This window comes from Athene cunicularia, assembly GCF_003259725.1.
Source record: "Athene cunicularia isolate RWA chromosome 3 unlocalized genomic scaffold, athCun1 chr3_part1, whole genome shotgun sequence".
Taxonomy (NCBI): Eukaryota; Metazoa; Chordata; class Aves; order Strigiformes; family Strigidae; genus Athene; species Athene cunicularia.
In genome coordinates, this window is record NW_020799097.1 from 100,268,221 (window position 1) to 100,280,824 (window position 12,604).

General features: G+C 38.7%; 1 protein-coding gene across 1 annotated transcript in view; it reads right to left on the reverse strand.

Moving 5' to 3' along the window:
- The window catches only part of LPGAT1 (lysophosphatidylglycerol acyltransferase 1), a 66,034-nt gene that overhangs the window by 10,363 nt on the left and 43,067 nt on the right, over positions 1–12,604 (reverse strand). The window contains exon 5 of the mRNA XM_026845287.1: positions 9,852–9,978. Coding sequence (XP_026701088.1) covers positions 9,852–9,978 — 127 coding nt within the window. The remainder of the gene's footprint in view (positions 1–9,851; positions 9,979–12,604) is intronic.

Consider the following 12,604-nt stretch of genomic DNA (forward strand, 5'->3'; position numbering starts at 1 on the left):
TGACCATGTAAGTAAGTGCACTCAAATACTGCTGTTCTATTTTAAAAACCCCGATGGTTTGGTACTTCTACACTGAATACTAGGTCTACTTAGAAAATCAGATCTGCAGGGCAGAGTTCACTCAGATACATACCTACAGAAACCTCCAAATAACCCATCATACCTCACTGGATTTTCTTCAAAATAGAATTTCAAGTCTTAAAGGAATTGTGAAATCTGCTCAGTAGACCCTAAGTGCCTTTTGATATACACAAGAACTTATATATCCACTACATTTCACTAGGAGGCCAATGCAGAAGACATTTGTGTAACAGGCTACCCTAAAAAACTCATATTCTGAGATGGAAGACCTTTACTGCAGGTTTCTTTTTCCAGGTGAGTGCCCATTTTCCCTGTCATCTACACCATGCTTCTATTTTCATTAGTGGATTTTTAATTTAATTTTTCAACACAGTCTTGATTATACTGAAAAAATTTGAAGTAACACCACAATCATGTGGGCAGTGTCTGAACATATATAGGAATGTCAGACTACAGAATTAAGATGCTTTTGAAGAATGCTCCTTCATTCTGTTAAAAAACCATGCTGTTACTGTTTTCAACATCTTTGCTTGCTTTGTTGTCAAGTCATTTATACCCCCTCCTTTCAATTTGATGTATGGAAAAAGAAGCTGTAGAGTGGAAGAGAAAAGCAGCAAAGCATTGCTCTAATGAGTGAATTACAAGTAATGGTGCTTTAGTATAGAGAGATAACTTCCATATCATAGAGTCATAGAATATCTCGAATTGGAAGGGACCCACAAGGATCACTGAGTCCAACTCCCAGTTTACACTCTTATATGGACAACTTGAACTCACAGCAGATTCACTGTTGCTAAAAGACATCTGCCCACAGTTAGGGCCAAGAGGTACATGAGGAAGAGAGAGCTGAAGATGAGCAATTTTATTTACCAAGTATGGCATTAACATGAACTCTGATATTTCTGTAGCCTTTGTAGCAATTCTACCTACATCTTTCTTACACTGCAGAGTTCTATGTGCTCTAGTAAAGACAGTCTCAGTAACCAGAAATTAGCAACTGTTATCTTGGTTAAAATACAGTTTGAAGAAAAGTCTTTGGCCAAAGACAAATATTATGAAATAGATGGTGGTGCAGTAAATAGCTCAAGTCCTCAGCGTGAATATTAAGAACAATGACAAAGACATGTAATAACTTTTATCTTGAAGCCCAGATGTTGTAAAGCAGATTAAAATTAAACCACGTACAGGCAAGTAAAAAACAAACCTACAGAAAAAGGACCATTTTTGATGACGGTATAACAGTAACACAGACTTACTCTCTATCCCCAAACAAAACCGAGCTGTCAAGCACTATTTTTACTCTCTTTTGCCTATCTGCTGTGAAGAGATAAAAAGACTCAGCAACTGAATATTGTGTTTCACAGTATATTTCTGAAGGCCAGATGCTTGCTTACACAGGTTTGAAGATGGTTCAGAACTAACAGAATGCATGTGTGGGCTCAGGACAGAAGTTTAGTATTACCTGGCCTCACATGCAGTTTCCACTGTAAACTGAAGATACTCCTCACCTCCACCTTCACTTCTCAGTTACCTGATGGGTAACAACTCTACAGCTCAATAAGTTACTTGAGCCTGGTATTTTTTCCAAGAATGTACCTTCTCGTCTGAAAACATTATCACAATATCTTACAAGATACTCATTAGAAACAATTTATAAGCTGGCACTTTAATGGATTAGCAAAGTAGCATAAGTGATACCAATATCGTGAGAGACTAATGGAACACAGACCACCACTTTCCTGCTTGAATCCATCCAGGCTCTTGGATGAACCATTTCAGTACCAGAATACATCACACTCTGAATATAAACTCTGCTTCTTAAAGTTTAAGAAGCAATCACTATTACACTCAGTTTGAATTAATATTAATGCAGAGTAGAAAACAACTGGTTTTCCAGTAATGCTGCACTGGCTGTCACAATTTAGCAACGGTAAGTGCTCGTGTATTTAGAAGCATTTTCAAACATATTTTTAGATTATCCTGAGTTATTTTTACAAGCAGAGCATTCTTACTAATGACTGAGCTGAATTAGAGATGAAATGTTTAAAAAAAATCCTTAAACTCTGGAAACATGATATTCCTGTACTAGATAAGGTGAAACTAAACCCCCCTGTATATATACTAAACGTACTGCCAACATCATTCTCTGCCCATTGGATGGCTCAGCTGGCAACTGTGTTTTAAAAGAATACCCTCTTTAAGGAGACTGGGTTCAGGAAAGGTAACCAAGAAAGTCTACTGCTAAAAAACTCCCTCCATAGATGATCCAAAACAATAGTGGAAAGCCATTGCTCTGACTGCAGCAGGGTCATCCTCACCCATCAGCTGCGAGGTCTGCCAGCTCGAGTGTTAAAAGATACAGGAAATAGTTTCTTCAATGAGATATGTAAATAGTTGTCAATGTGGTCTCAGCATGAGTATCATTTTGGTTCTACCCCACCTTTGGGTACCCAGCATCAAGAACACCCCTAAAAGCAGTTTGCTGGTCTCCTCAGGAAAATAAAAGGTTACCACCACATAGAACTGTCCTTAAAAGGAACAAGGTCAACATATAATATGTGAAGCTTCCAGATTATCTTGGGCACTCGAATCTTTCTAGCTTTTGGAAAAAACCTCACATTGCACGACAACAAGAGCATCTTTGTTCCTGGTGTGGCAAACAAGGAATTTAATAGCACTGGATAAGATAAGTTGACCAGAAAATTCAAGTGGAATGGAAATGCCTCCTTTCATTTCTCATCAAGGGAACAGCTGCTTTGCTATCAGAGGGAAGTGGGGAAGAGGATAAACTTCAGTAAAACAGTGTCACCACAGGCTGCACCCTGAGAAGTTAGAAATAGTGGTGGAAGTAAAGACGTACTCGCTGGGTGTCTGCAAAACTGTCTCAGTAATAAAGCATTATCTTCTAGGTGGAGGTGACAACAACCATAGCTGACTGAGGGACAGAAACTTTCTTAAACCACTACACAAATGTGTATCTGCCCTGGTTTCACCTGGGATTGAGTTAATTTTTCTTCTTAGTAGTTAGAATAGTGCTGTGTTTTGGATTCAGTATGGGATTTGGTATGAGAAGAATGCTGATAATACACTGATGTTTTCAGTTGTTGCTAAGACATCAAAGACTTTTTAACTTCTCATGTCCTGCCTGTGCACAGGTACACAAGAAGCTGGAAGGGAGCAGAGCCAGAGCAACAAACGCAAACTGGTCAGTGGAATCTTCCATATCATACAACGTCATGCTCAGCGTAGAGATGAGGGTTGGTCGGGAAGCTCCCTCTCCCACTTCTGGGATTGTGGCTTCAGGATTCTCTTCTCTGGAATTGCTAGCTGGGAACAGGCTGGGCATTGGTCAGAGGGTGATGAGCAATCACATTGTGCATTACTCATTTGTATTTTCTATTATTACTATTATTGTTTTTATTATTATTTTATTTCAATTATTACATTGGTTTTATGTCAACCTACAAGTCTCCTTACCGTTATCCCTCCAACGCTGTCCCCATCCCCTGGGGAGGGGAGGGTGAGCAAGCAGCAATGTGGTGTTTGGCTGCTGGCCGGGTTTAAACCATGACAGTATCTATGTTCCAAACCAGAATATATTAGCATAAATGACAGTCCACGAAAGCAGAAAGAATTTTTAAAAAAGGAGATATAACTGCCAAATACACGTATGCTGGCATACATAAGAAAACATGGAGACTTACCTACTGATAAGCCATTTCTCAGAAGATACCAAATCATTTTCAGAAATATGGCACTTTCAGAAACATTTTAATCTCTTTTAAATTGTCCTTATTGGAGAAGCAATCTCTGATTCTAAAGTTCATGTATCCCACACCTTTAAGTACTAATTGCCTTTAATCATCTGTCCTATGCTGAATTCTTTACTACTCCCTACTCTTTCTAAATCATAATATAAAACTCAGCATGATGGGAGGTTGTTGGTAGATCTCAGGCATGACCAAAAATAAGTTACTCGCATAAAAAGCATATTAAATTATATTGCCAAACTGGATGCCCTTCACAGACATTTCTGCAAAACTTTTTCAGCAACCACAATGAATTCCATCTTATTTATAGCTAGGAGTCTCATTTATTTCAATAAATCTCTATCAATGTAGACACAAAACAAGAACTTCCTCAGCTTATTTCAGCAACAGCACAGTACAAAAACTGGTACGAGAAAAGAAAGGTGACACGGTACTCATCTGCATTATGGCACAAAGACAGCTGAGTTAGCTGGAAATAGTGTGGTACTTTCATGCAGCATAAATGCAGCCACCCTCTGCGGCAGAGGTGGCTACAGCTGCTCTGACTTTGGGGTCTCAACATCACAATCACTATCACACAGGGCAAACACGGGATATGGTCATACAAGGGCAGGACCTAGTGGGAAGCTAACACAAAAAAATCCACCTCCACACCATTCTTGATCGAGGAGAAGCTAAGCATCAGACAAGTTTCATACCCATTTTTTTTTCAGTTTTTAAGTTTTGGGTTTTGACAACAGAACTGTAGCACATTTGAAACCTGACTATTAGAGAAACTTGGGAGACCAGCTGGGAAACACCAAGTCAGACTAAAGAATTGACTGTGTAAGAAGAAAAGAAATAATCCCAAAACTCAACTCACCATGGGGAAAATAGTGGGAGCCGAGAATAGTAGCCAGTGTGAGGTCTTGCTACACAGACACCAAACCACCCAGCTTACCTCTGCTGAATGTCAGTGAATCTGGATTTATGGTCAATGCACATCACAAAGTGACCCAAGCACAAAGCTAAACTGTTCTGAGAAGAGGAAACAGCTTTTCAACAGATTCATTAAAAGGCACGTCTCATAGTCATGCCTCTAGTCAGAGATGCTTTGCACCTTCCAGCCCTTTTTTTCTTTTGGTGCTTACTGCTTTAACAGATGGGTTGAAATTTCCCCCCAAAATCCTAGCACAGTTTTGACCTGGAAGTAGTTGATATTTTCCTTTAAGTATTATGTTGCAGAGAGAAAACCCTGTTTTCCCAGAACTTTCCAATGAATTTTGAGTCGTCTGCTAGGTCAAAAAATTGTTTCATAGTTAGAAGGGTAAGTTCTCACACCTTTGTGTTTTGAAGAATCTGAAACTTCATTAATTGTCCTTTTTTCTAGGGAATTTTATTTTGACATCTGAGGAAAATCAGGCCACAGCATAGCCTAATTCTGAACTTCTGAAAAATGTCATTTTTACTGAAATTTGAAGTTTGAAAAGCAAGGCTCAACTCACTATCAAAATTGAGCTTTCAGACAAAAAAAAAGATTAATGGATTAGACTGTTCCTTCTCTGCCATTTCCATCTGCTAGAAAAGCATCTAAAAATGAAAACATAAGGCAGCTTGCTATGTCCTCCACACTCCTCTGTTGCTCCCTAAGTAGGATGAAAAAGAAATGATCCTGCAGTAAAGGGACAGGCTATGAGAAAAAACACTGGATTTGAAAGACCGAAGGCAGAAAGAGACAGGTTGTGACCAAGTGAAACAGCAGAAAGGACTGAGTGACCAGAACAAAAGAGGTTCTGCAATCTCCTCTGCTCCAGTTCCAGGAAGACAGAAAATGTTGCTTTTTTCCCCACTGCTGTCATACTTCAATTCCTCACTCTGGACTACTCTAGAAAAACACGTTTAAATCCTGATTCTCTTTTCATACAGTAGAGATGGCATCTAGTCAAAACGATTCTTTAATTTCCCAAAGGGACTTTTTAGATTTTTTTTTTTTGCTATAACTCAGTTGAAAGAAATGATAGATTAGAAACTATCATGCTAAAGCACACACTCAGAACTTATTCCAGTAATTTAAAAATTACCTCTAAATTTTATTTCAAATATAATCTCCCAAAATATTCCAAATTACAAACAATGTGAAAAATTTTGTTTCACTAAATGAAGGAAAAGGGAGGAATAACAACAATCCAGACATACTCAATATATGTTTCATTTCAGAGCACTTCATGTCAAATGCAGAAAAATAGAAACACCTGTGATGTTTTCCATCTTTGGAAGACATTTCTGACACTTCCATCTTTTTTAAAGATAAAGTCCATTTTAACTTGGGTTTTCCTTTACTAACTGAGTTTGTTTCAGGGACAGCTCAGGGCTCAACATAGCATGGCCCTTTTCAAACCTCAGTCACTGATTTAATCCTCGCCTACACCATTAAGGACAAAGAGTAGTTAATGCCCAATTGTTATTAACATTAAGAATTACTGAGAAATCACCTCAAATTTGTGACCTGCAGAACAAGTGCTGGTGTTCCCAGCTGACAATCCCAAATACTGTAATGGCTCTGTTACAGCCATGTTTTGATCTCCATGTGGAAGATGAAAGAAGTAGTTTAGGCTTCCTGGTCAAGCCATACAGCTACACGGGTCTAGAGTATCATCCTCTGCCACGCAGCTTGATCTCAGGGAGCAACACACACAGAGAAACCTCCCAGGACACTTCTCAGCACATTAAAACATAGCTCTGCATTTTCAAAGAGAAGTGCCAGGGACTAGAGGAAGGTTGCTGACACAGCAAGGATCAGCTAGCTGGTTACAAAGTACAGCTGTTTGTAGCATGCACTGTTTAACCAGTATAAAGGGGTTTGGTGTTTTCCCAGAACTGCTAGTGATGAAGATCTGACACAGAAATAGGCTCAAGACATTGCTGTATTTTCAGACAAGTGAGGACACTATCTAGGAGACACACATGCAAAGTTCCTGAGAGACAGTTTTCCACTGACTGTACCTGTAAGTTCAAAAGTAATTTCTAAGAAACTAATGTCAGCCTTCTGGGCTTCAATTATCTGGCTTCCCAGTCCTGGAGAAGGTTCAATGAAGTGACAGCAGAGCTGTAAGGTTTTCTTTAACATCAGAAACCCTCTGGGAAAGAGTAGTTGTTCCCTACTCTTCCCTGTCCACCACCCCCAATTTCCCAGGTACATAATCCATCTTCAGAGGTTCTCAGTGGTACCAACAACTCTGTTCAAATCATGAATACATGATTTAAAGTTGTCAAAACCCTGAAGGTGCCCATCACAATACAGCATTCTGCTAAAAAAATAACCCTAATGAGTAAAGTCAGGTGATCTGGGAAAAAATAAATCAGTTGCTGTAATGCCCTGAAGGGAAATTTGTTTAAGCAATAGAAAAGGATGATGCAACATGAGTAAATTCATGTACACACGCTGTTCAGTTGCTCCCTGCTAATCCTGCCATGGATAAATATATCCTTTACGTAAACCAGAAAAATATTTTCAAAGTCACACAAAAATATCTAAAAATAAATTTTATTGTCAAAAACACTGAAGGTGAATATTCACTGTATTCATTCCAGACTAATTTCAGATACATTAAAAGGTCACAGCATATCACAGCTAGATGATAAGCTAAATCCGGATAAAAGGATACAAAAGTGCTATGACTTTTTTGGTATAGAACTATTCTGGGTAGTCAAAGAGAAGAGTTGCAGAAGGACCTGACAATAGTTGCATATGAAATTAAATACCAGTAAATGCAAGGCGATGAACGTTGGGGAAGGAAAAAGCACCAGCAGCTACACATACACTGCCACAGCTTCTAAGATTAGCTATTATCACTCTGGTAAGAGATCTTGAAATCTCTTGGGGAATTCAGGATGTCAGTCAACTCACAAACTAGTTAAAGCAGAACCAGAAAAGGCACAGAAAAAAGGAACAAGATAATCAAGGAAAGGCTTTTGTGCAAAGAGACACCAAGTAGATGAAGACGCGTTGGGATGGGAGGAGAACAGGCACAGTTAAGGCCGGCTATCAGAAAGCTCTGTAAAATCACAGGCCACGGAGAGCATCACTGAGGAACGATTCATCCACTACTGGCCGGACATAGGAAACAGTGCATCCACTGAAGGCATCAGGTGGAGAACCCAACACAAGCAAAAAGGAAGTGGTCCTGGCTGCCACCCTCAAGAATTTACACATTGTCATGGGAAACTGTAGAAGTCTAAGCAGGTTAAGAATGGTATTAGACAAGTTCACGAAGGCCAGGTCCATCAGTAGCTACCGAAAGTGATCCAGATGTGGAACCTGCTCAGAACATGTTACAACCACTGCGTGTTTAACATGCAGAGGGATGGTATACGGGCTGCCTTCCCATGCCTTTGCTGCAACTGCCCACTGTTAGAGCCAGGGTACTTTATCTTAAACACATCTTTAAGAACTGCTACCCTGTATCCAACTAAAGCCCTTACAGTCCAGAGGACACATGGCTCAATTTGGCAGGCCATTATAAGAATTACAATGACTGGAAAATTCACCAAAGCTCCAGTTAAAACCAAGACACTCAGTTCTCATTTCGGAGGTATTACAGCCAGCTCTCAGCCTTCACAGACATGCCGCTGCATCAGTTTCTATTTGGGACATACTTCAAATGTTTTTACAGGGTCAGCCATAACAACTAGAGGTTATTGAAAGGGGAAAAAAAAAAAGAATCAAATGGAGAGGCTTGTCCCTGTCTAACCCAGTGATTAAGACTCTCTGGAAGAAAACAACAAACCTACACCCAACAATAAACAATTTCTATTTTTTTTCTCTTAGAATTTTAGTACTACAAGAACTGTAACATTCAAGTTGAATGCAAGGAAGGTTATGTCATCTTTATGCTCATGCTCAAAAATAGCTTTTGAACATATACATTTAGAAGCAGGAAGTTAATTTAACTTAAGATAACTTCTTCTCTCTTTTAAAGGAAGTATTTTTGGATATACTCTTTAGTAAAATTCTAAATACATTCAACTTGCAATTAGCCCAGAGATCTGAGAGTGTCCTAAGGTGACCTGAATAAAGCACAATAGATATTATGAAATCTTACATAAATTAGGGTGTAAGGCTGTAAGTTCACCTTTGAAAAAACTTGAAGGCAGATTTCTATAAAAAGCAGGGACAGATTTAAACATGGCTGTGGAATGAAGCTCCAGTGAGCAGCCTATATTCTGCATCACACAACACTGACACAGCAGTGATGCTGGAGAAGGTCACTCCCAGTTAATCTGCCACCCAGGGGGATCCACACAAGGATATCTGAAAGCTTACTGTAAAGTCTAAATCAGCAAAAGGTAATTAAGACAAAATAATGTAATTTTGGGATAAAATATGATCAACTCATTTGGTATAGGAAGAGCGTTAGAATATTTCTGGAGATTTCAGACTGGCAATTAACTGCAAACCAAAAGCAAAGTGCAATTTATCTCTTCGTTAGCTCAAGTCTCGAGACAAGAACTGCTGAGGAGAAAAGTTTTAAGAGTATCCCATCCCAAGATGTCAATGAGATTTGCTACTATTTCCAGAGTGTTGCTCTGCTCAACTATTAAGAGGATGCTTTGAGTGAGTTAAAAAGCTGACATCTCTTTGTCAGAAAGTTAAATACAACATATAACAATCTCTCAGGACACCTGTTATTAAATACCATGATGATTTTTAATTTGTTGTCATTATTTAAAAAAAAAAAAAAAAAAAATTAACCTAGCCATCAAACATATTTCTCACAACTATATTCAGCCACAGGACAATAGTCAAAAACTGCAATGTGCTAAGATATGGAATGGTCACTGAACTTTTCAAAAGAAAACCATGCTATGTTTAGATAATAAGAGTTACCCACCTGTGTGAAACACACATAAAAAAGACATTGCTACTGATTTCCCATATCCTGGAACATGATGTTACTGATTTGTGAATACTTGGTTTTTAACATTTCATTTCAACCTAAGAGTAGAAGGTTTATTTCCTACCTGTAATGTACATGCGTAACTGTTGGTTGTCGGTAGCCAAGAATCCAAGTTTGGATGTCTATAGGTTCACCTTTGGGATACGCAATGGTTGTATCTATCACCCACTGGAGGCCTTTTGATTTACTCTCTAGGAACAAAAAGAAATGTGAGATTAAAAGTAATCAGAAAGTGCATGTCACTCATTTAATAGTTATTCCATTTTTATATTATGGAGATGAGGTATGGGGCACAAATAAAGTAAGACAGCCAAAAATCAAATCCAGCTTTCATTACAGAGCACAGAAATACTCTTACAAACTTCACCTAGACCAAGATTTTATTTTCCGTTATTTCTGCTGTTCTTAATATTGTAGTACACAGAATAGAACACATTCACTCACTGGGTATGAGTATAGTCACACAACATGCTGGTCCAAAAGTCAAGTGCCTTCCCCTATTCACCAAAGGAAAAACTTCAAAAATAAAAATCCAAATTTCTTGGTCTGCACTTCAAGCACATTTACAACTAGGCCTTTATAAGAGCTCACAGTTGTAGCTCACTGATGAAGCAACAGCCATGCGGATCCCTCAAAGATTTGCAGGATAAAGAGGAAATATACCATTTTGTGTATTAAAGAAAGCAACAAGTAGAACATGGTCAGTTTTTACAATGGAGAGGAGATTGCATCCACATGGTTCCAGAAAGACTAATACCAGTACATATTCATACACTGCTCAGAATATTCAGAAACTGGAAAAAGGATCAAAGGAGGTGAAAATATTTACTATGAAGATTATTCAGGAGTCAAATTTAAATCTGAACACAGGTTACTATCAGCAATAGCCAAGGTCAGATATCTACCTAGCTGTGACCTCTCTCTGGCATGTCTTCAATTCACAGGGTTGCAAAGAGGGAGAGCAGCAGATCTGGAAAGCAAACTAGGAAGGAGGGGCACACTGCCAAGAAGGCACTTCGAGTTTACCTTGTCAATTTTATATCTGTTCTGTGGAAACTGGAGCTGCCTTGTATCTGAGGTCATGTTATGTTTGGGCTAGTATAGTAATATTCTTAATTAATGCTTAATATACTAGTATAGTAATATACTTACATCATACCCAGCAGTGTCTTAAAAGCATTAAAAAAGCTGACTATTAAAAACAGCCACTTGTTGGCAGAAGCATTTAGGAGGTGTTAGGTCTTAGTACAAAGTACAAGACTTCAAGCCTGCAGCTGAGACAGCTATGAAAGAAATATGATAGAGGTTGATAAAAACACTGTTGGCATGAAGAACATCCACAAGGACAGTTCACCAACTTGCTCAGTACAAGAATAGATATATTCAAAATGAAGCTAACAGGAGAAGTTTTGAAAGCACAGAGAAATGATTCTTCATGCAGAGGGGAATAAAACTGTGGGGAACCCCTTGCCAAAGGATGTCAAAGATGCCAAGAGTTAGGCTCAAGAGGAAATTGGACAAGTACATAGAAATCCATTGGAGGGTTAGCTAAACAGGCAGAAACCCCACCCGGCCTGGGAAGCCTACCACACTGGAAACAGTTAGAAGCTAGAAGAGTATATGGGAGAAATACGTTTGCTGTTTTCATGCTCTTCCCTCTGATATCCACTTGGGAATCACGGACAAGATGTTGGGTTAGACAAATGCTTGGTCTTGCCCAGAATTGTCACTCAAATTTTACAGAATAGCATGAAGAAATGAAGAAATCTGCAACACACAGTCTGAGGTGCTCTAAAAGCCACAGTTACTAACACCAACTAGTACATACATGCAATGACTGACTTGCGAGTTTCTACCTGCATTTCATTTATTTTAATTTGCATTTTATTTAATTTGCATCTAATTTAATGAAGCATGCGAAGACAATTACAGCAACACTATCACATATATCTATGAATTACTTTAACAAGCAGCTAGTGTCTTCACGGTGTCTACTCAATAATGGAATTGTACTGCTTTGTTACAAATGCACATAGACTACCTGACAATAAGGCTAGGCAGTATTTCCTAATATTTAGGTTATGAGTTATTAATAGCATGCAACGTGCTACTCCAAAATTTGACCAAGGGCAAGCTACATGGGTCAAGCTGAAACATTCAGTGTCAACTTCTGGAAATACAGTATTTTAAAACCCTGAGAGACACATGAAATGAGAACATGAGGTCCCATTAGGGGCCCAAGCTTGCCAGCATCATGGCAGAGTGCTTGTCAAGTCCCTCTTAAGAAAAGCACTAAATATGGAGTCCCGCATTTTAAAAGTAGCAATGTATTAGAGAAAAGCCAATATGAAATTAATAGTAAATCCACATAAGTATTCATTTAGAAATGGATTTCAGAAAAAAGCCATTCAATTTGTTACTTTCCCAGATGTAAAGTAAGAATGGACAAAGACAAGTAAATTGTCTGAGTAAGCAACAAAGATCATTAACTGTAATTAAAAACTGCCAGATGAATATGGCACATGATCTTATTATTTACAGTAAAATGTTTTTAAATAATTTATTAAATATTTAGCTAGTATTTCAAACTGTTCTTTCAGTGGATAATGGTTCAAACTTAATTACAGGAAGACTCCTGCAGCCCTCTTGTTGATTTCCTACCTTCTGCTTTTGTGGAGCAGAGCTGCTGCATGGATTCCTCAGACCAGCTCCAAACTTACCTCCAGCCCCTTCCAGGGCAGGGTGGGAATTAAAACCTGCCTCTGACAGCCCACCAGGAACCCCCAGGTTAGAGACTGGGGGAAGAAAAAAAATAAT